General features: G+C 41.7%; 1 protein-coding gene across 3 annotated transcripts; it reads right to left on the bottom strand.

Annotated features, from left to right (window-relative positions):
* Window positions 1–539: 539 nt before the first annotated feature.
* On the bottom strand, window positions 540–26,884 carry AGBL3 (AGBL carboxypeptidase 3). Of its 3 annotated transcripts, XM_030002743.2 has the most exons (16): window positions 26,654–26,884; window positions 25,475–25,535; window positions 24,004–24,186; window positions 22,295–22,435; window positions 18,465–18,603; window positions 17,160–17,939; window positions 15,387–15,549; window positions 14,473–14,599; window positions 13,832–13,929; window positions 13,592–13,671; window positions 12,406–12,472; window positions 9,213–9,281; window positions 7,993–8,050; window positions 3,865–3,913; window positions 2,379–2,587; window positions 540–1,697 (listed from the first exon to the last, which is right to left on the bottom strand). In XM_030002743.2, exons 1-16 carry the CDS (start codon window positions 26,663–26,665, stop codon window positions 1,540–1,542), a joined length of 2,394 nt encoding a protein of 797 aa, XP_029858603.1. In that variant the 5' UTR covers window positions 26,666–26,884; the 3' UTR covers window positions 540–1,539. The 3 variants fall into 3 exon arrangements, 2 of the variants coding, with proteins under 2 accessions (XP_029858603.1, XP_040976401.1); XR_003921626.1 differs by lacking the exon at window positions 540–1,697 and having other exon boundaries at window positions 2,422–2,587; window positions 9,213–9,283; XM_041120467.1 differs by lacking the exons at window positions 540–1,697; window positions 2,379–2,587; window positions 3,865–3,913 and having other exon boundaries at window positions 7,910–8,050; window positions 9,213–9,283.
* Window positions 26,885–27,509: the final 625 nt, after the last annotated feature.

Here is a 27,509-nt window from a genome sequence, read left to right as displayed (position 1 = left end):
TCTGCACGTGTGCTGCATTTAGGATTCCGTGAGACTGAACCCTAATCCCGCAGGGTATCAGATATGAGGCTCCCAGAACTCAATCCCCAGGACTTTTGTCTTTATTACTCCATTTGTCTTGCTGCAATACGGTATGATTTGTCTTCTTGTTATACAGTGCACAACAGAGGGGCTGTATGGGGTATTTCCTTCCAGCAATACATTTTAAGTATTTGGCCAATTCTTTCTTCTTGCAGATAGAGTACAGTTAAAGAAGTGCAGCTCAGTCTGGGGGTCCAGTGTTAGTTGCTCCACAGTTTGAACCCTAGGCTTCCTGAAGCAATATAATTTAGGTTTTATTTATTATTGGCAATTCTAGCACAGCCCCTCTCAAATGCTCAAAAGTTAATGGCCCTGATTTTGCAGCAATAGGTTCCAATGTACAGACTAAAATGGAGCATGCTGTAGAGACAGAGACAAGGTAGAGAGAGGAAGACCACTGACTTGCTTACTGGGCAATCCTAAGTGCTAGGAAATTTAAAGGAAACAAAACTCAGTACCTGTCTTAAACAGTGTATTTTTCATCTTGCCTGTACAATGCTACACACATTAAGAAAAATGCAAACTGTGCAGGTATATGACTGTTACGAATAAAATATTACCCAGGTATGTAAGAACACATGAATGGCCACACTGCTTTAGGGCAAGGGGCCCTCTATCACAGCACCCCCCCTCCAAGGTGACCATGTGTGGATGCCCAGGGGAGAGCAGGAACAGAACAAACATATCCAATGCTTTTCCCAAGCACTCTCCTAGATTCTCACTCTTTTCAGCTGAGATTTCCCAAGCCGTATGTGTCTATTCAAAAACTCCCAGTGGTCTATCTATAAGGTACCTATCCTCCTGAATCCATGTATGTTTTTTGCATCCATGACATCCTTTAGCAGAGAGTTCCACAGATGGACTATTTGTGTACAGATTTTATGTCAAATGTTTTTGAGTGTAACATGTATTTGGTTTGTCGGTGAAAGGGGGAATGATTGTTGTGGCTTATGACTCTCCAGTTTCTCTACTATGATCAAGGAATGGTGGCTTCAGCTGCTTGGTATAAATCGCTTTCCCTGAGAACCTTAGGGAAACTTCCAAACAGAATGAAGAAGGAAAAAAAAGAAGGAGGGGGGAGTCTACCTCACAAAACCAGTATCTACTGTTTAAGACAAATGATACTTTATATTCAGGAGAGACTCGCTGCTAAACTGGTTTAGAATTTAGGATACTTCTTCATGTGGTGAGAGAAACTTCATGTCTACATTAGCCAATGTGTGTGAACTATTTTTCAGAAAAAAAAAGAGCAAGAAGAATTTTGATATCTGCGGGTATCTACTGCCTTGCTGGTAGAGTCATAATCCATAACCAAAGTCTTGGGAACTGTTTAAGCAAATCAGCTACATGACACTTTCATGTGCCTTCATTGGCTGAAGAACTGGGGCTCCAAAATATACCCCGATATTTTGCAGCATGGTGTCTGTTCTTTGCTTCAGGCAGTAATGGCAGGGAGAACTACAGTGCATCTTGTGGCTGGCAGGATTTACTCTTCCCAAAATTTGCATACTGGCTTGCTGTCCTGGTTTTCTTGGACCTTGTGCTTTCTGAGGGGAGCCTCTCCTTCATTTTCCTTTCTTCCTTTTTTGAATTGCTCTTTGCAGTACGATCATGACCTGAGCCAAAAAGGAGGAAAAAACAAATCCATATCAACTACTACAGACTTACTACTTACTAAAAAAGTACATGCCTTTGGTTTCCTTCACAAGAAACTGGTATTATGGCAGAAACATTTCCTTTACTAAAGGAGAGCCACAGCATGATTCAAAATCTAGTACTAAAATGTGGAAACTTCAGCCATAGGCACAGGACCTGGTTTTATTGCTCCAGCGATATGATATTCTATTGACCTCCCCTGGAAAGGCTAATTCCAACATTTCACAGCATCAGACTGTACATGCCTTTATGGAATGCTGAGACATATGAAAAGCAATGAACCGATGGCTAGAGCCTCTCCCACCAGTAACTGCAGAAGGATAGTGCAGTTTCAGAGGCATTATCCTTTGCCATTAGGTTGAGATTTTCCAAGCTCTTTTCCCTGGGCTGTTCACAAAGAGGTTAATGAGCTTCTGGACCTCCAGTGTTTTAGCCAGGGAGCTCCATGACACCAGTTCTGGTATCTGCCACAGTGCTATCAGCTGCTGCTGAACACCTAGGAGTTTTCCAGCACTGCTAATGTACTGCTACCATCTGTCTTATGTCTTTCAGTACCTTGAGACAGCTAGACCAAGAAACCCAACAAACAGAACTAAATCCTATTCTCTGGTGTATTTCAAATAGAACAATAACTGAGAAACCTTTTAAATATTGAAATGTCTTCTCTGCAGACTTGGAGACACTTTTGCCATTGTGTTTCTTCATCTTCTGGGAGACCAGATTAAAGCTGGGTGAATGGAAATTGTCTCTTGTGGATAGGATCGTATCACGGCACACACTTTTTCCTGCCTCCTGTGGCACAGACGGCTTTTCATGACTGCCTTTAGTATCCTGGGTGAGACTCTCAGAGCTAAAACACACAGAGGTCAGGCCAGACAATATTTTATCTCCACACAATTTCATGACAAGATATACATAAAGATGACCATGCAGAATAGAAAATCCTTACAGGTAAAATTCCTGCTACTTTAGTCTGAAGCATTTCCCAAGAATCATATGAGGGGGGAAAAACAAACCCCCAAAAGAAAAGAAGTAATTTACTGTATTTCAAACTACAAAGAACCACAATGCCATGATACTCTCTTAAGGACACTATTGCCAATATCATGTAGCCATTATACCACTATCCTTTCTGCGTCAGCCAGAAGTACCCATCATAGAAACAGCAGAGGGTTACCTTATCATCACAGAAGTAAAGACAGACACCAAAGACATTTCTTTCCTCTTTTTTCAGGGGAGAGCCCACAATTTTCAGGTTTGTGTAGCAAAGTCTGAGCTGCAAGGTGCAAAGCTGGAGTCCTTGAAATCAGTTAGTGTGAACAAATTAATATGTACTATTTCATAAAGTGTTTGTGGCAGGATCCGCTGCAATCTAACTAGCTAGCTAACTCCGCTTTGCTCCATTACCCAACAACAGCCACATGTATACTTGGCAAGACACAGAACTTTTTATGCTATCAGTAAGAAAGTAGTCAACACTGATTGTCAGTGTTACTGCCACGGGGCCTTGCACACCCCTAAGAGTGTACAACCATCATTGTTCATCACCAAAGCATGAGAACCCAGAAGTGAAGGGAGTGCACTACCAATAAGCTATGCACTAGCACCATGACAATATTGTGATTTTAAGATATCCAACCATTCTAAATAAGTAAATGTCTGTTTTGGACTGTCCGTGCTACCTAGCCTGGCTTGGCCTTTATTTTCTCACCTGTGCCCTGTTTCTTAGTAGCTGCATGGCCCTATTTTCTCTCTCCCTCCCAAGGCAGCAGCAATCACCCCTTCCTCCAGAAAAGCACCAGATCGGTGCCTGTGAGCCAGTGAGTCCAGCAAAGCTGGGGAAAAGAGCTTCAGCTATGTGCTGAAGGAGGGGGGCTGGTGCTCCAGATGAGATGGAGGAAAGAGGATTCTCTGCTTCTCTAATATCACCTTCCACTGCAGTCTCAACCACAGCATGAATTGGCCAAGGACAGTTGTCTAGTTTATGAATGAAAAACAATGAAGCACAGTGTCAGAGGAGCATAAAAAGGAGGAGAGTGGATTTGTAGAGGAAACAGGCTGGGATCATTATCTCACTCCCGCTTTGTGAAAAATACTAGAAACTTGTAAAATATAATAGTATCCTACCTGAAATCCTCTCCTACTTGTTTGGCAGACGCTGCAATTGGCAATTTTACTGTAAAAAGTAGAAAAAAGAAAAACACTGAAAGCACGTATCAGATCTCTTAAAAAAAACCATCAACACAATGAAACATCCAAATTTTGTCTTGGCCAGTTCAGACTCAATAACTGGCTGAGGCTGATACAGTTACTTACTGTAACTCTACTTATGGTAACTCTACTTACTGTAACAGTAAGTAGAGTTACAGTAAGCAGACATTGCTGGACATCAAGCCATTTACTCAGATGACTAGTTGTGGGGATTAAGATTTTCTTCATATTGAGCAGATTCCAACTCACATGCCCACCTCCCCTTCTTCATCTATTGCCTAATAAAGGCTGTTTTGGGAAAAAGATACTCTAGGTATCTAGGAAGATACTCTGAAACTGTTCCACTATGCATAGAACCCTGAATCAGGAAGTGAAGGTGCCAAAGGCAACATGATTATTTTGTTTTGGTAAGCATGCAGCTCTGTTGAAGAACATGTTCTCACTCCTAGCGTCTGCTCCAAGGAAAGCAAGTGTTTGACATCCAAATGACACTGGACTAGGGTCCTAACAGACATCTCCAGAGCACGAGTACTATGTCGAGCCCCACTGGTCAAGCAACATGGGTGGGAGTGGGAGAGAAGAGCTGGTGCCACCCGGCTGATCTCGACAGGCGGTAGGTGTTCATGGACTGCTGGCTGCGTAAGAACAAGGTGCCCCAGGGCACGAGCAGTGCCAGCACCCAGGGAAGCTAGAAGTTAAGTAGTGTGGCAGCCTCCAGCGTGGTGGTGCCACTGCATTCGGGCAGCAGCTGAACAGGGGTGCGGTGCAGGTGAGATAAAAGTACCTGAGTGACAGCAACCTTTGGGCTAGAAATTGTTTCCTCTCAGGTACATATATAGCACCTGCCTTCACTACACACCCTGCTGATAAGACATCTCCGGAAGAGCAGTAGGAGGGAGAAAAAGGGGATATAAAGTGTTTTACAGGCTGTGGGACAGTACTCCAGTCCGGATCTAAAAACCACAGTAACAAAGTATTAAGAGCCAGGATTTGGTGTTTGGGTTTTTTTGTTGTTTTTGTTTGGGTTTTGTTTGTTTGTTTGTTTCCCTTCCTCTAAGCAACATCAATTCCAGGAAAGCTTAGAAGAATGTGATCTGTTAAATTTTTACCCTTGGGTATGGTACACAATAGCTAGGAATGAACAGCTGCAGCTGGGGAAGAAAGTTCTTTAAAGTCAGCCAAGATTGCAAAAACATTTAAAAATGCATTCTTTATTAATCTCCTCTTTGGCAGGCAAGCCCTTATCAGTCAGAACACTTAAATGTACTCAACTGTACCGGTACTTAAACTGTACTTAACTGGACTGCCTGTCCCACAGAAGCCAATTACACCTGTAATGATTTGTGCCCAGACTTAGAGGCTGGCAGAGGGGCAGTCACTTTTAACTTCACCTCTCCCTCCATACTGCAGGTGGCTCAGGCATCTTCCTTCTCAAGACATGGAACTCCAGCACGTTGGCTGGTGTGACAGGCATGGCCCCGGTGAGGCAGGAAACTACTGCGTAAGGTCCATGGGTGAGATGAACCAGGTCTGACAGTGTATGCGCAGGCACGTCCCTTAGACACATCGTTTACAACATTTTGAAGCTCCCTTTATTCTAAGTGAAGAGGTGCTTTATACAGTTGATACTGAATTTCATTAATAATATTTAACCCACCTGGCCAAAATAAAGTAGGGAGGGCAAAACACAGGGAAACCTTCCAGTTATATTTACATAGGTTTAAAAAATACATTAAGAACACAGGATCTCCTCAATCAATGAATCCAGTCCTCTCCTATCACAGGCACATTCTTCCTACAAACCCTTTCACAAACAAAATATTCATCTGTTAGTTTTTCAGTTACCATGCTGCTTTGTTTTTTTTTTTTTCTGGTTAAGTTCTCCAAGACAAAAACAAAGTAGTCATAAGGCAGAATAGCTCTGGATACATGTCTGAGAAAAACAAGACAGGAATTCAGAACCACGCACAAAGTCATTACTAAAACATGCCACTACAGCATGACACTGTTAGATTTTCATCACCCAAAGTGTGAAAATCACATGAATAAGGATTGTCCTCAGAATTAATTCCAGTATCCTTAACCGTAGGCAGAGAATAAGTAGTATGTTCTCACATTCCTCTGTTTAACTGATCTGTGATAGCTCCCTATGAATCCATAAACCCCACAAGATTTATATAAAACCACAGATAATAAGTATGACTATTTTAGTATTTCTCATCTGGTCCTCACTGAGGAATTCTAGATCCCTGCTCATGAAAACAACAGCTGAAGTAGTGTTCTGTATGATTTGCTGACGTGACATCTGGAAAAGATTTTAAAGCTCTTATTTCAATGAGAAGAATCCTTTTATTTTCTTTTTGTAATTCTCAGAATATTTCATAAGGCTTGTTTATCTGTGTAGGAGAGGTCAGAAGTGAAATGTAATATCAGCTTTGCAAAATTTTGGCAAGAATATGAACTGTAAGAATTTTTAAAAAGTAACATGATGCTGTAATTAACACTGCTCACAGGTGTTTGTTGGAATAAGTAAACATAATAACAATGTCTAAAATCAATGAATGCTGACTTATGACACTGTGAGGTGAGGGCAGGCAGCTTTGTGTTCAGGACATTTCTACTTCGCTATTTTCCTCACAGATTAACTTGTTGGTTTTGTACGCTTGATAGGAGGCTGTTTCACCGCTTTTAGCGTATCTGTGAAGCCACAAAGTTTGACACCAGGCATAACAAATTCCATTGTTTTTTCAGTACTCTGTCCACACCAATGTTTTCAATTCAAACCCTACCAAAAACTCTACCAAACCCTATCCTTAAACTCCTGAATTCAATAAACTCTACGCTCCTGTAAGAAGCCTATTCTGTTTCAATGTCAAAAATTAAAAGTTTATAAAGGTCAGATTTTTAAGGCCAAAAAGAACCACAGATTATCTCATCATTTGTTTCACCTACCATGAAAAATAGACCAGCAATTTCATTCAGTTTTCTATGAACCCTGTTGCAGATTTTGTGTTCGACTGAAGCGAGACAGAAAACGTACTACATCTGGGATTTGCACTACTGGGTGTTCTGACTCCCTGCCAAAACATGCATCTCTTACTTCTAATGCAAATTTCTGTCTTATCAACTGCAGCCACAGCTTCTCATGCTTTCTTTTTCTTCGACTGATGCTATCCCCACTACTCTGAGCTGCTCTACTGCAGAATGTCCTTGTATATTAGGGGACAATTTTCATCCCATAAAGTCTCATTTCATCATAAAGTGGCTGAACTCTCTAAGTGTCATGACAGGAGCTTGTCTTCGGTTCTTAAATACTTTCAGGGGTTCTCTTTTGCATTCTTCTTTTTTAAAAAATTCTTTAAAATAATGATGACACTAGAAGCAGTCAAAGTAAGTCAGTATTAGTCTCAGAGAAGTTCTACAAAGAAGTCAAAATAGCTTTTCCCTCCTATTTTCACATATGGAAGAACTGTATTTGTCCTCGTGGCACAGTATGAAGATAACTCATGCTCAGCTACTTGTTCACTTTGACACCTAAATCTTTCCTAGATTTCCTAGTGCTTGCAATGACACAAGTCCTCCAGTTCTGTTTCCTTAGCCTCCATATTTGCTTCTTTCATTTTGTCTGTATTGAAACCAAAAAGTTCTGGTTGATCCTAATTTTCCATAGGATTTGGCCTGCCTTGTTTGACTTCAATGAATGTTTTCTCCTCTAGTTTCTCTGGACCAAATGAGCGCATTATTACAAATGCATGTATCCTACTGCCAATAGGAGCAAGTATTTTTTCACCTCTCTGGAATTTGCCTCCGGTTGTTTTTCTCCAGTGAGACTGTTCCCAATCAGTAAAGCAGAGTGTAATAATGTGATGAGGACAGTTTAAACTAAAGAAAAATGAGCTCTTCCAAATGCTGAGACTGAGTGAAATCCCAGCCAAGAAACTCTGTACTTATCTTTTTGGAAGATACTCCCTACTGAGGCTTGTGATTCTAGAAAAAAAATGGCTTATTGGGATTTTAAGAATTAAACAAACATATAATGTTTACCTTTTTTCACTGGTTCAAGTACCTGAAATATCTTATGTTGAGTTTCAATGCCTTGAGTCTGTGAAACAGAATAGAAACACGAATGAATTTTTAGTATTATTAAGTTCCAAAAGACTGACTGACAAAAAGGTATTATCAGTCAGCCACTTTATGGCATGTTCAAGGAGCGTACACTAGGTTAGGACAGGCGAAGCTTGGTAAGGGTTCAATAACTAGTGGGAAAAGAGTTAACATGTAAAGGCTGGGCTTTTTCTTTTTGTTCTCCCCCCCCCCCCCCCCCCCCCAAGCAGAAGGCAAGCTAGGCATTCAGTATTTGGCCTGATTTTCAAAAGCTCAGAAAACTCAGCAACTTGTGTTCACATTGCAAGCTGTTGGGTGTTCAGCATTGTAAAAAATATTTAAGTTAAATTCCTTTTCATGAAAGTAGGAACATAACATTAGACTACACTATTTTCATCTATGATTTTTAAGTGTTTGTCAACTACAGCAAGGCTCATAAACAGTCATGTAGGATGCCAAACAGCAATAATGGATGGAGAAAGGATGTTTTTAAAAAAATTAGATCTTATACCAACTATTCTGACAACGACCCTTTAGTAAACTTAATCCCATGGTAGTTGCTAGGCCGGCTAATGCCAAGTACCAAGTCACACACTCTGAATGGTAGGGAGGGGCACGGTGCAGCTTTAGGAATATTGCCAGCACAAGTATTTCGGGGCTGGGCTGATCCCAAAGTTAATTAAAAAATGTATTGCCTGTTTCCCTAGAATGTCCTTCTCTTCTTTCCACAGCACTCTACTGGACTGGAAAACACAACAGAAAATGTTTTAATGGACTTGGCAAAAATCCTGTTCAATGAAACTGGAAGTGAAACAGGTCCAGCTGAGGGGGTGAAATGTTAGCAGTTTTGGAGACTGAACAAGAACTGGTATAATCTCCAGCTTCAAGGCATATTCCTTGACAGAAAGATCTAAATGTATCAAATAATATATTCACAAGACATAATTTTACCATTTTTTCCTGCCCCAGACTTGTTGGTGTTGATACTTCTTCATTCACAGATGAAATAGACAATAAAGAGCAATGGGCATTCTAGGTCAGCAGCTTTTGGTGACAAAATTGTTTGTCTAAAGTTACAGTGGTTGAGTTAAGTTGTCATGTATCAGACTCTGGTCAGAAAAAGAGCAGAAGATGTTTCTACCGGGATGAAAAATACTCACATTTTTGCTTTCATGATTTCTGTCCTCAGCAATGCTGTGAAAATGTTCTCCTGATGTTTTTTTTTTTTTTTTCTGCACAGAATGTAGTATGTAACCATTTTGATTCATGAGGGAATATTATAGTTACAAACAAAAAACCCCAGCAGTTGCAAATAAACGTGATAATCACAATGCCAGAAGGAACACATGTAAGCAAGCTGCTCAAGATTGAATTCCTTATGCTGTTCTGTTCAGCAAATACTTATGAACCTGGACACAAACATATCACATTGACTAGGGACCTCACTTCCTACTCAATATGGCATGTTTATTTTTAGTCTGGGAACCTGGACAGCCATGCTTTCTCAGTAGTATTAATTGCCACTGCTCTGTTTTTCTGACATTGGGGCTTCTGAAAAGAAAGATTGGCATAAAACGCAAAAAGCTTGGGAAGCGCTGGTCAACCTATTGAACCAATGAAAGCATTAATAAAGCAGCCAGCATTACAATGTTTATGTACATAACAAGAATATTACCCATCAAAATATTAATGTGACTTCTTCTTTCCAAACAACAGTTTACTTTCTCTAGGCAATAATAACAGTGCTCCTATTTTACATCTGAGGGGTATATATGTTTCTAGACTGAACATCAACAAAGTGCCGCTGAAGGCTACGTACAGCTCCAGCATGAATTTCTGTCAAAAACTCTACTGTACATGTGATATTCCTTGCTATTCACCTTTTTCAAATGCCTTTAAGAACTCCCATCAAGAACAACAATGGAAATTTTGGTAGGTCTTTTGATCTAATAACTTTAATTAGTCACTGAAGTAGATCCACATGGAAAAATGCACATAATCATGAAAAGAACAAAAGAAAGAAACTTCTTGAAGGAATTGTGATGTACTGTTCTTTCAAACTCATTTGATAAACTGTTGATGCTTTCTTTACATAGTAACGGTATCACTCTGATGTGTTTTGCTCCTATTATGCATCCAGCAAAAGCGCTTTAATTCACTGCATGAGAGATGCATGAATGCAATTCCTACAATTTCATTGCATGAAAGATGTCTTTGCCTGTGTTTCGGCACAGAAATTACAGAACAACCTGGTGAAGCTCCACTTAACTAATAGTTTTGCAATGTATACTGATGTTTGCAATATGCAGTTATGAATGAGTTACGTGGCAGCCTGCTCAATCTACAGCTTAGTCACAGATGTCAGGCAAACCCGCCTGCCTTGCTTGTATGTACCATTTACAGACCACAAGGAAATGGTGCTTACGGACATCAGAAAAAAAAGAATCAATCCCGCTGCCTGGCATGGTGAGTGTTTCAACCCAAACAAGGCTATTTTTAGCAAATGAAGTGGAAAGGCTCAGAGTTTTAGGCAATTTTTTCTCAAGTTGCCAGTCCTGAGAGCTGCCAGCCCCATGTCACACCCCCATGCACAGGCATACTGCCGGCCAGACGAGAGGAGGTGGGCCAAGAAAGCATGAAGGGCTGAGAAGTACTAAAAGGCCCAGGTTGCTTGGTGTTAACCAGAAAATGCTGCTGAGTCCATTTACCATTTTCATTCTAAAGCTTTCATGAATAATTTTTTTTTTTAAATCCAGCATCAGGAAATGTGCCCGTGTGGATTTATCATTCACATATGAATAAACTCAATCCCAAAGGAAGCGTTACAAGAACAAACAAGACAGAGGGTACATTAAGGAAAAAACATCTCAATACTCATCCCTCCCCTGTGTACTTTCACTAACCCTCTGCTACCAGTCCTTGTACCATGCAAAAGAGACTTTTCATCCAACCCATTACAGTTGACCTTCTGTAACTAATATAGTCCTGGAAATACCATGGCATCAGTGGTGGAAACTCCTGCTTGGTTCTTTAGCACTGAACAGAACAGGGGAAGAAATTTCAAGCTGTGGATAAACATTAGAAGTCGACACCACCCTCACAGTCCTTCCATCAGAAATTACTACCCCCCAGGTGGGTTGGACAAGAGGAAAGTCTGTCTGGACTTCACCTTCCTGAAATACAAAACCCAGTAGCTTTGCTTAAACTCTGGATGGCAGTGGGACTAAGTGGAACTGTTGGACTTTGCACAAACATGGGTTCTCCATAGAACTCCTCCAGGGACAAGTACCTCCAGGGAGGGGCAGAGCACATAAAGGGATCTGTGGCAGCTTCCCTCACCACAAGTGCACTCACCAGAGCTTATCTGACTACATCATGTGTCAAACTATCATCTCTGAAACTAGATCTAAAACTCCAAATCATGCAATTTGTCAACCAGCCCAGTCATCTGAAATGCCTATCTGCATGTTTTGCAAAGTGTTACAGGCGTCACTTCAGTTTTATACACTCTTAGTACACAGTCCCAGTACTAGCTTCCCCTTTTACTGTCGTTTATTTACTGTATTTATGTCACAAACAGGAAGCAACAATTTACAGGAACTATTATTGTTGGCTAAAATTCATCCACAAGCTTTCTGAAAGTAATACACTCAACAAAGTTTGTTTTGCTTATCTACAGGAAACATCTTGAGTAATATTATGGTAATCACAGGCACCAAAGAAATAACCACCAAATAAACAAGGACAAAACCCATGTTTCAACCTATTCTTTTCAGCAAAACAAGTAAATACAGGTTTCAGGAAAATAAAATGTTCTCATTGCCCTCCAGTGAAAGTATTTTGTTACATCTGGGGCTACATTTGCCTGTGAGCTTAGAAGCAGGCAATGGGGTAGTCTTATGCTGACAGCACTTAGCACCAGTGTGATGACTTGCCTGCACACGAGAGGAGAACACAACTCCTGAACACTCTGAACTGGGTATCTGCAAAGTATGGCTGACACCAGTGTACTGGTGTCACAATACTTCCTGTGCTTAAAGCTGGTGCCCTCCTCATCCTGACCCTGTGTCTGCTTACTCAGCTGTACTGTAGAACCTGACAGGTAGAAAGGCACCTTCTTTTGGAACAAACACACCACCTTCTGGACAATCTGGGTTAAGCTATAGGGAAAATTAATACTGCTCTGCACTGTTCATTTGGACTGTATCTCTATAGACCATTGATTTGTTAATTACTATTCTGACTGACTTAATCCTAAGGTTCTTCAAAATAGAGCCTGTTAAACTCTAGTGATTCTTTCCCAGTGGCATCCAGGACAGAGATGTAAACAGACAAGAAAAAGTCATAGCATACCTTAGTACCTAGTTTTAGCTGGTGTTCAACAAGATCACAGGAGTCTGGGCTGTCAGAAGTTTGGCTGCTGTGGAAGATGAGCATTGTTTTGTTTAATTTCCAAATTTGGTGATTGCAAACAGTATTTTGCACCACTCATTTCAACCATTAGCAGGTGTTTTCTGTAGCAGCCCTAGTTGTAGAGATGTAAATGTATTTTCCACATGCCTGTCTTCCAGATCCACATTTTAATTTTACAGACCTACAGCTAACCTGCAAAAAGTGGGCATTATCATCTTACAAAAAGCTTGGTTATTGAAAGAGATGTGATCTATCCAGATGGCATCTCCTACCTAGGTTTCTTTTAGTTCTGCTTCACACACCTTCCCCATCCCCTCCTAAATCCTCTCACAGAACATCATCCTCTTTGTTCCCAATGAGTCTTCTCCCAGTTCTCTGATGATGCATTAAGATCTTGTGTCTCTTTTTATTTCCTTGCAGTTCAGCACCAGTTGTGAAGCTCAGCTCTTGATTTCTATACTCTGAGCACCTAAAGTTTGATAAGATAGATCTAACCTATTAATGTTTCCCCCAAAAAGAAATGTACATAAGTTTTATTCCTTAATAAATGACCACAGGGCCACAGCTGTTCATAAAACACAAATGCCCAGCTCTCACAACTGATCTTGCAGTCACTCCCAGTCCGCACTGGCACAGGAGGAGCTGATCATGTTTCATAGGTATATCCTTTGGTCGGGTACAGATTCTTGCACTGCTATCAATTACCCTGAACTTAACCCCTTTGGCTAAATGGAATCAGATTAGCATCTTCCATGGTTAATGATATTAGGTTTACACAAACCCAAAACAATATACCTTATATTGTGGCTAGACTGCTCTGCAAAATGTAAAGCTGAAAAAAAGCATATTGATTTAAGTGATGCAATAGACCAAGCTGTGTACCAACGCAGTTTCATTTCTCCTCAGGAAGGCCACCTGGGGTAGATACAGAGCTCTACTTCCAGTGAACTGGCTATTAAGGTTTGGATTTAAGATTTGTATGCAATCTTTTAAGGAGTGTTAAATTAAGGAGTGTGACAATTAAAAGTCCAATTTTAGTAATATTTCTAACATTTACTCTGGCACTCCTTATGAGGTGCAGAGAACATATAATAAATTGTGGCATATCTGAATAGTTCTAACTTACCTGGAATCCCAGTCTAACACATCAGAATTCAGGACCTTGGAGGTCACCCTGGCTTGCTGTTTCACTACTTCCTTGTGTTCCTTCAGGCACAGATAATAATAAGAAACACCACAAATTTAGTTCACTATTTAAAGAAAGCCATTATCAAATTTATTATTGATATAACCCTATAGAGTATTATTTTTTGTCACAGGAGGATGAACTGAGGCAGGAGAAAAGGCCTAGGGGGGCTTTCCTTACCTGCTTGTTATGAACACAGTAGTTCAACAGAGCATCACAGAAATGCTGTCCTATTGACTCCAAGTCTTTCGTATCAAAATGGGTGCTTTCTCTGCGGCCTGCAGCATCAATAGGAGCAAGACAGAAATGAAAATGTCAGTCATCCTGCTGACTGCTAGGTATCTGTGGTATTTCAGGATGGTGGCTGACTGCAAACTCACGTATCTTTCCCTCAAGGATGCTAGACAAGTCTATGACTGCCAGAGTTTTATACAGATATTACAGATTATTATCCTGCTTATACGAACAAATCTAACCACTCGAAGGGGGTTAACTATATTGCATAGTTAACTGATTTCCTATTACAAAATTTCCTACAAATATAACTGGCTTTAGTTACTGCTTTGAATTTGCCATCCACTAATGTTGTTGTTTCATGATACTTATGCAATAATGCTAGCGGTGGCCTGAAAGGTTGCTAGGTGAATGCCCTAGTTTTAGTGTATTTTCCAACTCTTATCTTAAATCATCATTCATTTCTACCCAATAAGAGAGAACACCACCAAGGGAATGGTAGCTCCAGCTACCATTTTCCATGAAAAAACAAAAGTAAAGGTCTTGTTTGATGATTCCTACTAAATAGCTACAGGGAATTGTCTCACCCAACTTAGAGCCACAGATAGAGGCTTCCAAAGTGTAGCTGTTGTTGATGCCCATCTTCCACATTACCACTCGACCCGTGCCTTCTTTGCTCTTTTGTACTCTGAAACGGCAGTCTGGGAATGAGAACTTAAAAGACAGGTACAGCATTAGCCTTTGAAGTAAATAGGAGGATGCAATAATTACATTTTAACACTCCAAGGTCTTTAAATCTTATCTACCAGGTAAACAATTGTGAGTTTTCACTCTACTTGAATATTGCACAACATAGCTCAGAGCATACTGTTATTACTGGTATAACGGAGATGTAGGTGAAAGAACAGCTCTTTGATTATAAGTTTATTTTACTTTACGGATTTCTGAGACATCTGCAAGTAATTTTTTATGTGGCTGTACTTACTGTTTCTAAACAATCCTATATGGACAGCTGACCAGCTGAGATACCACAAATCCTGGTACATACCAACATGCATATTTACTAAAAAGTTGGAATAGCTCTTCTCTCGTGAGTTAACAGACCAACAGTTTGATGCAACCGACCTGGAGCTCACAACCACCTCATTATTGATATCTGAGGAAAACAGCATTAACTGCAAGTATGCAATGACATCTAGTAGGTTAGTTTGTGTGTTGTTTTATTCCAGAGCCTTTGCAACCTTTCTGGTTCAAAAGAAGCTTACTGCAGTCAGATTTTGCTTGAAAATGACATATTTTGAAAGCTGTCATTTCCTACTAAACTTTTTTTTTTCCTAATTAATAATTAATTCCTACCATTTCTAGTTTTAGCCAATTGAAGATTATTTTACTGGGTGAAGTGCAGTCTTTTAGTAAATGTGATAACTCAACAAAAAATGAGGGATCCCAGATGGTGCTTGAATTACTAGGTGAGTAAGTTTCTAGCCAGACATTTTCTTACCTTATCTGGGCAGCTCTTGCTCAGCAGGAGTGGGAACACACGTGGATGCACGTATGGTGCTTTTGCTTGCTGCTTTCTCTCACAACCATACATGAAGACGTTTTGTTTCCTATTGTGACCATGGACGTCACAATACAGAAAAACACCATGTTCCCGCATCACTCTGTAATACAGGATGACATAGAATACTTCATTAAAATTGCCTTTTTTTTCTCCACCTCAGAAACTAGTCTAAGCTAATACGTTACACTGAAGCTCATGTGTAACCTAAAGAGCAAGAAATCAATACAAGTTACATATTCTGAGCTCCAAGTTAAACCTTTGGCATGCTAGATTAGAGCCAAACTGCTCATTTCCCTCCAGAATAAAACACTTGTCACTGCACAGAGATAAGATATAAGTGTATGCATCATTAGCCTTTGTCCATGTGTTTGTTCTAACTCTGAGGGTCAGTTACATACATCCAGCTCTGTAGATGTGTGCACGAGCATGTTGTACAGCTGAAATCCGCTATTCTTATCTGCTGCTCTTTCACTATTGTATATGTGTTGAATAATACATGCTGTACAATTATGAGACTGAAGCATAAATGGCAGTGAATATTCTTTCCTTTATCAAACTGGAGACATCAATTTTTATGATGTGCCAAGATTCTGCAATGTATTATTGCTTAACTAACTTTTTAAAGAAAATTTGCAGGCAGACACATTGGGGTTTAGCAACCCACACCCCCAAAGCCCAATTCATGTTGAAGCAGAGCTCTACAGGGAAGATGTGATGGCACCACAGCTTGTCACTTGGGGCTTTACTCTGGGCAGGAGTTGGAAATCCATGGTGGAACTAAGAAGGAAGCAGTAATAAACACATCTGTCTCAGCTGACAGTAGCTGAATATGAGGCTGAAGGTCAGTAGCACTTCAGCAGACATAATTCATATTAATTACACGGCACTCACAAATGCAGGCTCTCTCCATATTGTAAGACACAGAGAGGAATTCTCACAGAAAAGGAGAGGCGCAGTGCTCATCCCCTGTAAGCTAGGGATCTACATGCCAAAACATTCATTTGAAAGAACTCAGATCTTATTTAAAACAGGCTGTAACTAGATGAAAAACATTACTGATTACCAGATGAAAAACTTGTACTGATTCTGACACTGGCTTTCTGCACAAAAGTCTTGTTTGTATTAATTTGCTACAGAAGTTAAACCAGATTGATTTAGTTTACTAGCTGACGGTTTAGTTTAATATCCAAAGGTTTAGTTTTATATCCAGAGGATCAATGTCTCTGTGACTGGAAGTCTGCATAAGAAATCAAACATCTTTGTAGCAAAACATACAGCAAACTTGGCAATCTTTGCTGTCAAATGGACATCTGGGATCTGTTCTGAACCTAACTTTGTTCTGGGACATGGTTGTATTCCAGAAAAGAAGAAAATGAAGGAAACAAGGAATTTGATAAGTAGGATAGTGGGAAAGGATAGTGGGAAGAAATATGCTGAAAATGTTTTGACGAAAACTCTTTTACTTTGGAGATACAACTTTTTACCAGGAATGGAGAAAGTATATTAAAGGAAAACCTGCACAATACTGAAGAAAAAAAAATAACCCACTCTGAAATGCAACTGAACGTAAACAAAACAGGCAGAAAGGGTTGGGTACAGGGCAAAAATGTAAACAATACCAAAACAATAAGGGACATAGAGAAGTCACACTAACAAAGAGACAGTGGAAAGGCAAATCATCTATTCTAAAGGGAAAGAAAATGAGGTTACCTTTTGATCATGTTTCGGGTATACCAAATGGAAGGATAAAATTTCTTCACATTAGATCTGTATTTGCGGTTCAAGTCCTGACCTGTTAAAGAGCAGCGGTGATTTCCCACAATCACACCATCTGGATTCAGCATGGGTACCACTTTGAAGACAAAATTGTCCCGCAGGAGTTGAGCTTTGCCTGAATTGCCAAGAATGTAATCCAGAAAGCCCTTCATTATCCAGGAACTGTTAGTTTCTCCCGGATGCACCCTCGCGGTTAGTATCACAGCCTTCCTCTTGGTGCCCTTGCCACTTTTGGGAGGGTTGGTGATAGTTAAAACATACACTGAGTTTCCTGCCAGTGAATGGCACAAGATGTGAATCTTGCAGATTTTGGACTTCACTGGATCTTTAGAGATGGCCACCAGGTACTCCTGCAGGTTGGAGTAGGTGTAAGGATAGCAGTGGGCGAAGTAGCAGGTGTCTTGGTCATGAGGGAACTGGAACGTCCAAGTGAGTGAGAAATATTGACGTCCATCTTGGCCTGCATTGTTTTTGTAATACTTGATTTCATTTCCAGTCCTTCGCCAGCCAACCTTGTGTTTCTTAGCATCAGCTTCTGAGTACAACAGTGGGCGCAAGCCATGTTTATATAGGCTGTTACGCTTGGTAAAGTTGACAATAGTGAAGCGATACGGCATCCCTGCCTGTGTATTGCTTACTTGGAAGTAGTACCACTGTGTGTGTCTGCTTGTGTAGAGGTCGGTGCGCAGGGTCAGCTGGTACTCAAATTCATTGCTGGTAGCAAAAAGAAGACAAACAGTTGTGATGCTGGCTAGCACTGTAGTATGATGCAGTGTCAAATAATGCAGATTGCAATGAAAAAGCACCCTGTAGTGAATGAGGTGCAAATCCAGTTTACACTGTCATAAATCAAAGTCTACGCAGCTGCCAGGAAAAGATGCCTAATCACACCAAGCGTGTCAATAATGCAACTGCTGTCTTCATTAGCACTTTTAATGATAACTAGGACTTCTAAAAATGTTCTCCACACTATGCTTTAAAAGGAGGTGCTTAAGAAAGGGTGTTGAGTTTGTGTGGGTGATTATCACCTGCAGTAATCATCCAGTGCTATGGAATGGCTATCAGACCATTTCAAGTGAAGGCTACCTGAAACTACTTTTGAAGCTTGTTCAACTAATGTAAAACAAGTTACAAACCCAGAATAATACATCGTGCTCAGAAACTGATAGCAGGCTGCTGCTAATAACAACTCTGATAATAACTCCATCTTAATAAAAGAAAAAAAGATTAGAAACTTACACTTTGACCACCTTCTGCAAATTCCCACTCTCAAACCGTGCTTCGAAGATCAGTGTGTTGTCCTCTTTCTGATGGAGGATCTGCTTCAGGGGGCAGACACCTCTCTCTTGGGAATACATAAAGCAGGAGTTGTTGTTAGCTAGGGGAAGGAGCAGAACACGTCTTTCATTTCTGTCTGAGTCATTTTAGGGAACACCTGCATCCTTCCGAAAATTCCTTCTAGAAAAAGAAAATTGCATGGAGCTGAATTTCAAAGCATATCTCAGGTAAGTGTAGAAGAAATTATACAAAGGTTTTGTTGCCCATTCCCACTTAACCTTATGGATTTCAGCCAGCCTAAGATCTGATTCTGTCTTGGAGGCACCTGTGTCTCTCTGCACAAGCAAAGGGTAATTCATACTCTGCACTTAGGCAAAGCAACTGAGTTAGGTGGAAAGACTCTAGGACTCAGCTCCCCCAGGTCTTTTCACCAGTCAAATGGGCAACCTCTCTGCTCAGAAATCATACATAGCTGACAATAATTGCCATCAGTTTGTTTTTGAATCTCTGTATTCAATTATTCTAGTCTGGAAGGAAAAAAGGTGACACCCAGACCCAGCAGCACAGTTCACTGTTCCTCAGATGAGATGCTCACAGAGGCATAACTGAACTTTTTACTCCAATCTTCATTACCGTAGTTCATTAAAAAACAGAACTTCTAGATTTGCCATCAGCAAGAATTTACTTATCTGGTGGGGCAGTTCTTTAGATACCAGAAGGCTTTTGCCACCAAGGTGTGGAAAACCGGGGTAATCAAAACTTCCTGTCATCTCCAAACTGTACCCACAAAATAGAGAGGATGCGCCTCTTCTGCTGAAAGCTGGGAGCCCAGAGGTCCTGCTGCAGAGTCAGTGCAGCCATGCTGGCAACTCTGGCCGACCCCAGCAGCACGAGCTGCACACTGCTTGGGTTAAGACCAGCTCAGGGAAAAGGAGGACAGGTGAAAACTGTAGGTATTCCAGGCTGGAACTACATACTGTGAGACTGTGGGTTTCACACTGCCAATATCGAACTGGCTGTCTTATCTGCCTGAAGTGAAATTCCCTGCTACATAACCTTCTAACTGGCAAAAGGAAAGATTTGTACTGGTTGCCAGACACTGATCACCAAGCTGTTGTATTCTCAACTCCTGTATTCTTGCTTCTCTCTATCTCCTTACTGCTGGATCCCCCCGAGGAGAAACAGCCGCCTTACCATGCTGTCAGATAAGGGGGACTGACCCTGTACTATACAGCAGAGTTAAAGCTGCACAGCAGCCCCCATTCCGATCAGAGTTGTGTCTGCCCTCACTTGACTGGGGCTGCGCTAGAGATTTATCCTGCAGCAGTCTGTCTGTCTTATTCTCCCCTGTAGTGTTATTAACGCTCTGACAGTACTACTCAGGGAAGTTGTGTAAAGCCAAGATTCCTAGAAGTAATTTTTTCATTCCTTAAATCACTGTTGCCATACACAAAAGATGCCATATTCAGTGTACTGTTCTTCATGACTGAAGTTACTACAGACCCACAGGGGTTTTCATTATAGAGAAAGACTGTTAGCTTTGCTGGCTGGGATACCCACTCAAATAATTACTTTCTATTTAGCTGAAATTTCATTCACAGTTTATCTACCCTTCCCTTCCTCTTCATGCTCTTCCTTAACATTAAGGAAGAAAAAGGTTCAGTAGTTAATCCAGTAAAACTGTTTCTGGAAACATCTGTATCAGACAAATGCTATAGAATGAAATGCATGCATAAAATCTGAGATCTCTATCATGATATTTTAATTTTTCTGCATGGGAGTCCCCATTGGATTGTATTTTTCCTTCTCAAAGCAGATTTTAGGAGAGCCTGTAGGAACTCAGCAGCAGGTAGTTCCCAGACAGGCAGTAACTCCCAGCTCCTGCTGAATTCAAATTCAAACTGAGTGGGAATCAGGAGAGTGCTGCTGCTGTCTCCCACAGGATGCAATAGCTCATTACATGCCAGTCTGAGCCACTCAGGTCATAAATCTGCATAATGCAGATGCCTGTCCTACCCTATAGACCTTCTCTGTGAGGAGGATTTTAGGGTTTTAAAAATGATATTTATTGCTATATAACTTGGATGGCAAAGCTGGCAAGCTGGAGGTTTGTGTCCCAGGAACAGAAAGAAGATGAATTCCATGGGGCTCCAAAGTTCACCTCCTCCTCCTAGCTGCTCCTGTCCCCGAGCTGGCCACAGCGCCCATCAGCCCAGTTCGCCCAAGCAGTCTACTCTCCCTGGTGCAAGCAGGGAAGGGGGAGTAAAGGCTCCAGGGCTCTGAAGTTCTCCGTGGGTCCTGCTAACAGCCAAACCCAAGGCTAGGGGGCAAAGCGGCACACTCAAGGCAGTGAACGTACAATTACAGTCACTTAAAAACTCAACCTGTAGTCAACAAATATTATTACTATCCATACGTTTAGATACAGAGTCTCCACAGTGATAGCAAGCACTCGTATTCTGCTGCAGCTTGATGTCTGTTAGCCCAGGAACTGCTAACTGTCTGCCTGTAACTGCCTGCACAACATCATTCTTCAGGAGCAGGAGGGAGAACTGGCCATACTTAAAGGCAGCAGTTTTCACCTCCTCGGTTGGAAAGTTTCATTAACAAAGCCTGAGAACCATGATACCAAAATACACACTCTGCTGGAGAGTTGTACAGGCTGAAATAAGAACCACTTCCAGTTGCCTGTGCATGAAGTTCAAGTCAGTAATAAAGGACATGGAAACTTGCATTTTTAAAGAACAGCAACTAAAGGACCATAACAGAAATCACTGTCCTTGTTTTCAAAAAGGCAGGGAGCTGGGATTCAGGTTGTTCCTCCACATCTTATCCCTTGCAATAAATTAGCAGGTCCAGTTGCAGACGACAGAGGTTCCTTCCTAGTCACACAGCCATTACCAGTTTTCTTGGCCACCAGATGTAAAAACCTACTAGTGACAGGTAATACATCCATACTTCAGAAGTAGCTAATTTCTAAATAGACATGACGTCAAAGAGTACCAGTGCTTTTCAGTGTATTGCAAGCTTTTACCATCTGTGTTGACCTCAAGAAGGATGCCAGCTCCCTTTCATTTTTGTGCTTCTGAAAATTTTGTGGCCACATCTAGTTATCCTAGGATTGCAAAACTGTTATCATCCTTTCTCATCTCCATAAAAGTAGCCCAGGACCAAAATCAAAAACTGCCAGAAGTTCCAAGTTCATCCAAGGCAATGGGATCAACTTAGCAAACACACAAAAGAATAAATAACTCTGATAATCAACTGGTGATGGTGGAATAAGGCAACTAACTCCCTTCAATTCTATCCAATGAATCCTTGCCAGACTTAGGAGCCTGTAATCAAGCACTGATCCAATCTGACCAGATTTTGTTTATAAGTCTTGGCAAAACCACTACAGAAACCAGGATAACAAAATATTCTCCCAACACAGACTTTAGTATTGATCTTGCAGTTACACAGCTGTCATCTTTTTCACTTCCTCTTTTGGCTGTTAAGTTACCTTTCTCCACTTATATTTTCAGAACAAACTCATTTTAGGCTGGTTCATACTGTTATTCACTCAGAACAATGGCTTCAGCTGAGCTGGACTTTTGAGATAATTAACAGTACAAGCAGAACTTATCGATAATGAAACAGCTGTGTAACTATGTAACTAATTTCCTTCCCTATCTATAGGAAAATAATTTATTCCCAAGTGCTTTAAAATAACAATAGAAAATCACATTGATTTCATCAGGCTTTGAATTAGGTTCATAAAGGAGATCAAAGCATGTGCTTCATCTACCTACAGCTGACAGCAAGATTTCTCAGGGTGTTCCCACCTTCTTCTCCTAGATAAATCACAGTGCCTTTGTCAGGAGTTTGGTATGGCGGCGTCATCTCCAAACCTGTTGTAGTGTACAATGGCTCAGGGGTAGAGGGTATCCAATCTGAAAAAGAAGAGACACACAGAAGGAGTACAAGCACGAAGACTGTATTAGAGTCTGTATAATATGAAGGACATATTGAAAAGTGGTTCATCCTATTTATACCAGTTGCACATAAACGAATAGGCAAGTCCCCTTTTGAACCTCATTTTTTGGATCGGTGAACAAATCTTCACTATAACTCTAAATAAAAACACATATCAATCTGTGCATGGACTAACTTTTGTTGTGCAAACTTACCTCTGTTCCCTGCACAGCTTGCTTACCATCAGCGAGGATGACAATGGTGAACATTAGACAGCATTGGTACCATTAGGAAAACAGATGCTCCAACTACAGAGTGAAATCATTGATTGCTGACCACACAGATGCTGCATGGCTATAATGCAGCGTCTCCATGTAACTCGGGTGACATCTGCCTGGCATGTCAAAGATCTGTTGAACACTGATTCGTTCTGACAGTAGGCCTTTCCTTACTGTAATACTCACAGCAGTCCTATCCCACTCCATTCAAGATACTGGGATCTATTTTCAAAGGCAACAGAATAAGGGCATAGATGTCTCAATCCCACCTCTGTGCATTTCCAATTTCTACTGATTACTTCCAAATTGCAATTGGTTGTATCTATAAAGCACAGGAACTGCTCGAGTCTTCGCTATCTCGAAATAGGTTTGCAGTATGACTTTTGTATAGACTGCATAAAAGCAGTTATTAGCTGACATTCCTATTTAACCGTATAGCCCTGAAATACAGTACTGACACGGCTAGTAACAGATGAGATTTGTACTGATGTAAGACTTCAGGACTAAGGCTTGTCAGGTTTGCTCTGTCTGAACTTTTCTTTATCTGCCTGCAGCTTTGTTTCACTTAATTTAGCTGTGACAGCAGCTTCTCTAATTGACCAGATATATATGGCTAATTTGTTTTATTTTTGTTTATCTTTGTGTGGTACAACCATAGGCTTATACAGAGAGCAGTAACAAGGAGTTGTTCTGTGTAGAAATGCAGACCTAGAGCTGGACAAAACTCATTTTAGGGCTAACAAAGAGAACAATGAAATAATATCTAACATATGTAAAGAACACCATATATAGTAAATTCAGATGCAACATGGAGCTGCAGACCGAGGAAAAAAGAGAAAGGTGTAAGACTGAGCTAGCAAACATGTGAAAATGATCCTAGAGTTATTTGGATCCTAGAGTGAGGAAGAAGACATCATCAATACAAACATCGTATTTCTCCCAGCAAAGGACTCCAGAGGCTTACAAGTCGCAACAAACAGCCCCTCCCCTCCTCCAGAACGAAACCTCTGCAATGACACCGCTGACCTTAGGACCTAGAGGAGCAGTGGAAGGGAAGCCAGGAGAAGGGTGTGAGAGAAGCATATGTATAATAATTGTAACTGCATTATTGTTTTTTTTTTTTTCTGTAGCAATTCAATCTGGACTAATAATGATTTGTCTCTTAAGATTTCACTTCTACTAACTATAAATTTTTGGCTTTATTTATATAAAAGGTGTGCTTCCTCTTTGCCCATACACAAGATTTTAAGCGTAACACAATAACTTACCAATGTGCTCAATTCTGTCCCTGATGACTTTACATTGGTGTGGCCAGTACACCAGGGAAAACTGACTGGCAGGTGACAAGTCATCCAGATTCTGAGGCTCCTGAGGATAGGGTACCACTGCCTCCGAGTCAGATGATAACAGAATCTGTTTTGTCCTTGGAAGAAGATGAGCACAAATGGAATCTATAAGAAAGTGAAAGAACCCTCACATCAGTCTCTCTTGCTCTTCCAAGTGGAAACAGGCTGCAGAGATTATCTATGTAAAAATAACATAACTAAGCATGGCACAGTAAAATTACATCCCACTGAAATGTAAATTTAATGCTCCATCCTATAAGTCACACTGAATTTAAAAGTAGTGTTGATTGAACCATTAATTCATTAAACCACAAAGCACATCAAGCATTCAACTGCAGCAGGGAATAGCTTACTTAACTATAGTTATAGTTAATTACTTAACTATAGTTCCTACAGAAAATGTTGGCATCCTTTATTACTGCTTTTATTACTAGTGTGTTACAGTGAAGCCTACAATCTCGATACCTGAGTCAAAATCTGTACTGTGCAATATTACACAAATAATGAACAAAGCATATTCCTACAAAACTTATCACACAGCATGTATGCAACAACGAGATAGTACTGGCTAGCACGACAGGAGAGGTAAAAATCTGATGATGTCAAGAATTTTGTAAAGCAACGGAGACATTTGGAGGAGGTGGGGGGTTGCTTGTCAGCAAGGAATTCTGTGAGAAGCCACTTGAATGAAAACATGACAGGCAGAGAAAAGGCTTTGAAAAAAATCTAGTAATTGGATGATTGGCACTGCTGGTACTGTGCACTGACCACAACACCGCCCAGAGTTAACTACTTGTCTTTTGCCATAGATATGAAAAGATCTCCTTTCAAATTATTCCCCATCCTTCCTACTATCTGCTTACAGCTGGCCAAAAGATAGGAGTTTGGTTTAATGGGAAATTTTTTGTATTTGCTGTGGGTCTGAATCAGATACCAGCACCCGTGAGACTTATTTTACCAGAAAAAAATTCTCATCAGCTTTAGACCTGGTTGCTAGATCTAATTCTCCTCACAACAAACAAAAGAACATACTAAGCAGAAGAGCTTCACCTGAAGGATCTGGTTTCAAGTGTAGATCACATCATATGTGAAAAGTAAATGAATTAAAAATAAAAATGCTGAACCCATTTTTAAACTGTAGTGGATACCTAACTCTAATGGATACCTGGCTAGTATAACACCAAATCAGTAACTGGTGACCAAGGCCATGCTCCAAGATGGGACTGAGATAACTATTCACCTAGGTCAAGAACCATAAAGTATGACTAGACCTACCTCCAATTTTGTTTAGACCTTGACAGTTATGTGAGCACTAATATCTTCCCCTTTCCCCTTTCTTCCACCTTGTGGTCTTACAGGGAAAATGTAGGGGAATAACTGAAAGGGTCTTAACCTGTAAGAACAGCACACTGCTGACTGTCTTCTGTCACAAATGAGTTAGAGGCGCCTTCAACCTAAAAAAAAAATAATTAAAATACTAAAATAAAATCTAAAGTCCACAGTAGGACAGCTTGCTTTTTTTTTTACTTTCAGAGAGAAGAGCTGCCTCTGTTTTGGTTTACTTCATGGCCCGAGTAAGAATTAGGCCAGATCTGCATGGTCGTGTACTCCATCATTATTCCCGTCTGCTGCTCAAAGGTGACACGCTTCCACTTGTCCTCTTTTGCTTCCCCAGTGCCTCTCTTGTGCAGTACTAGTATTCCTACTGCTGTGTGAAAAGCTAGAGCAGAAAGCTGATATAAGAAAAAAATGTTTGGTTTTCAGCTGCATTAATTAGCCCTCTGATCCCACTCATCAAGCAAGCCTCCTGATCCACGAGCAGGAGAGACAGTGGGAACCAAGAGCTAGGACGGCCCTTCTGGTGGCAGCCCAGACATATGCCACAATTATCCCAAAGCGATAATGACTGGGACAGGGAAGTGAGGAACTTGATACAGGGGAATTGAGGCATAACACTTTGCAAAAGTTAAAGAAGTAGCACTTTGCAGCCAAAGTGCATGTGGGCCATGAAAAGCAACCAACTACCCTGGGTTAAATTTGGAGCACACTGGCAAGGCAGCACTGAGACAACAGTGCTTGTCCCCTTCCCTGTGCTTAACACGGAACATTTATTTCCTGGGATTTCAATCTAGTCCCCTTTCATTAACATCGCATTCAATTGAGACCCGAATTTCCTTCCTGAGATAGGAATAAATGCCGGTAGTGCATTTCGCGGCTGGTAAAAACACTCTCAAGCTTTATTTACTGATCCTATTGACATTCACCACACTTGCAAACGTAACGCAGGGTTTCCGAAAACCTGCTTGTTAGTCCAGCAGCTGATCGGGCGCTCGGCTTCCCCAGGCCAAGCACTGCGGACGGTTCAGGGACCAAAGCACGGGCAGGATCATCATGTGGAGGAGATGGAGCACTTTATTTTGCCCGCCCTGCCCTCCGCCACAGGGGGTATGGGCTCTGGGGGCGGGGGTAGCCCCGCACACGGCGAGCTCCCCACACGGAGCTGACAGACGCGATGCACTTCGGCTCCCTGTAGAAGCTACGGGAGGCGAGGCGGGGCGGGGGGGCTGCTTACCGATTTTCTCATGAGAATAAGATGCTTCTAACGGCTTACGGCTGATTTCCCCCTCACCGGGGACCACCTCAGAGCGGGAGCAGGCGCCGACGGCGCTGACTGAGCTGCCTTCCTCCCTGACGGCCAGGCTCTCCCCGCCCGGTCCCGTCCCTCCGCCGAGGGGACAGTCCCCCCCCGGTGCCCCCGGCCCCTGAGGGGCGGCAGCGCCAAAGGCCCGTCCCGCCCGAGCGGGAAAACCGGCGGGCTGCGGGCGGCCCGCCTGGCTCTCGCGAGAGTTCGGTGAGGGGCTCGGCCGCGGGCCGCGGGGATGGGGGGGGCTGTGGGGGGGACACCCCGTCGCCGGCCGGGGCTGGGTGTGAGAGACTGCAAGAGTTAATGTCTCAGACGTTGCGCTGGGGCAAGTTCTGCTTAAAGACAAACCCTGCACAGCCAGGAGCCAAGGCGGAAAGCCCGTCAGCTCAGGCATCAGCGACAGGAGGGGCAGGGCGAGCCGGAGGGCGCGCAGCTCCCTGTTCTGATAAGCTGTTCTGATACACAGATCAAACAATGGCCACGTCTGCAGGGAAGAAGTTACTCCCCAAAGGACCCCCAAGCCCAAAGGCTCACAAACTGCTCATTAACCCGAGGAGTTCGGGTGCCCGCCCGAAGGAGGGGCAAGGACGGTAAAAGGACACAACCTGAAGCCCCGGGTGCGCCAGCCCCCTGGGACTGGACCCCTCGGCTGACTGGACCAACGCTGCACCCAGGACCAGTGAAATCTTTCTCTCTTCCTTTTTCTCTGTCTTCTTCTCTCTTTCCTTTTCCTTTTCCACAATCCCTACACCTCATCTGTTTCAAGGTATAAACCGTTGACCAA

The sequence above is a fragment of the Aquila chrysaetos genome, chromosome 26 (genome assembly GCF_900496995.4).
Source record: "Aquila chrysaetos chrysaetos chromosome 26, bAquChr1.4, whole genome shotgun sequence".
NCBI classification, from domain to species: domain Eukaryota; kingdom Metazoa; phylum Chordata; class Aves; order Accipitriformes; family Accipitridae; genus Aquila; species Aquila chrysaetos.
The sequence above is the reverse complement of the archived record's forward strand: the minus strand, read 5'-3'. Positions and strand labels throughout refer to the sequence as shown.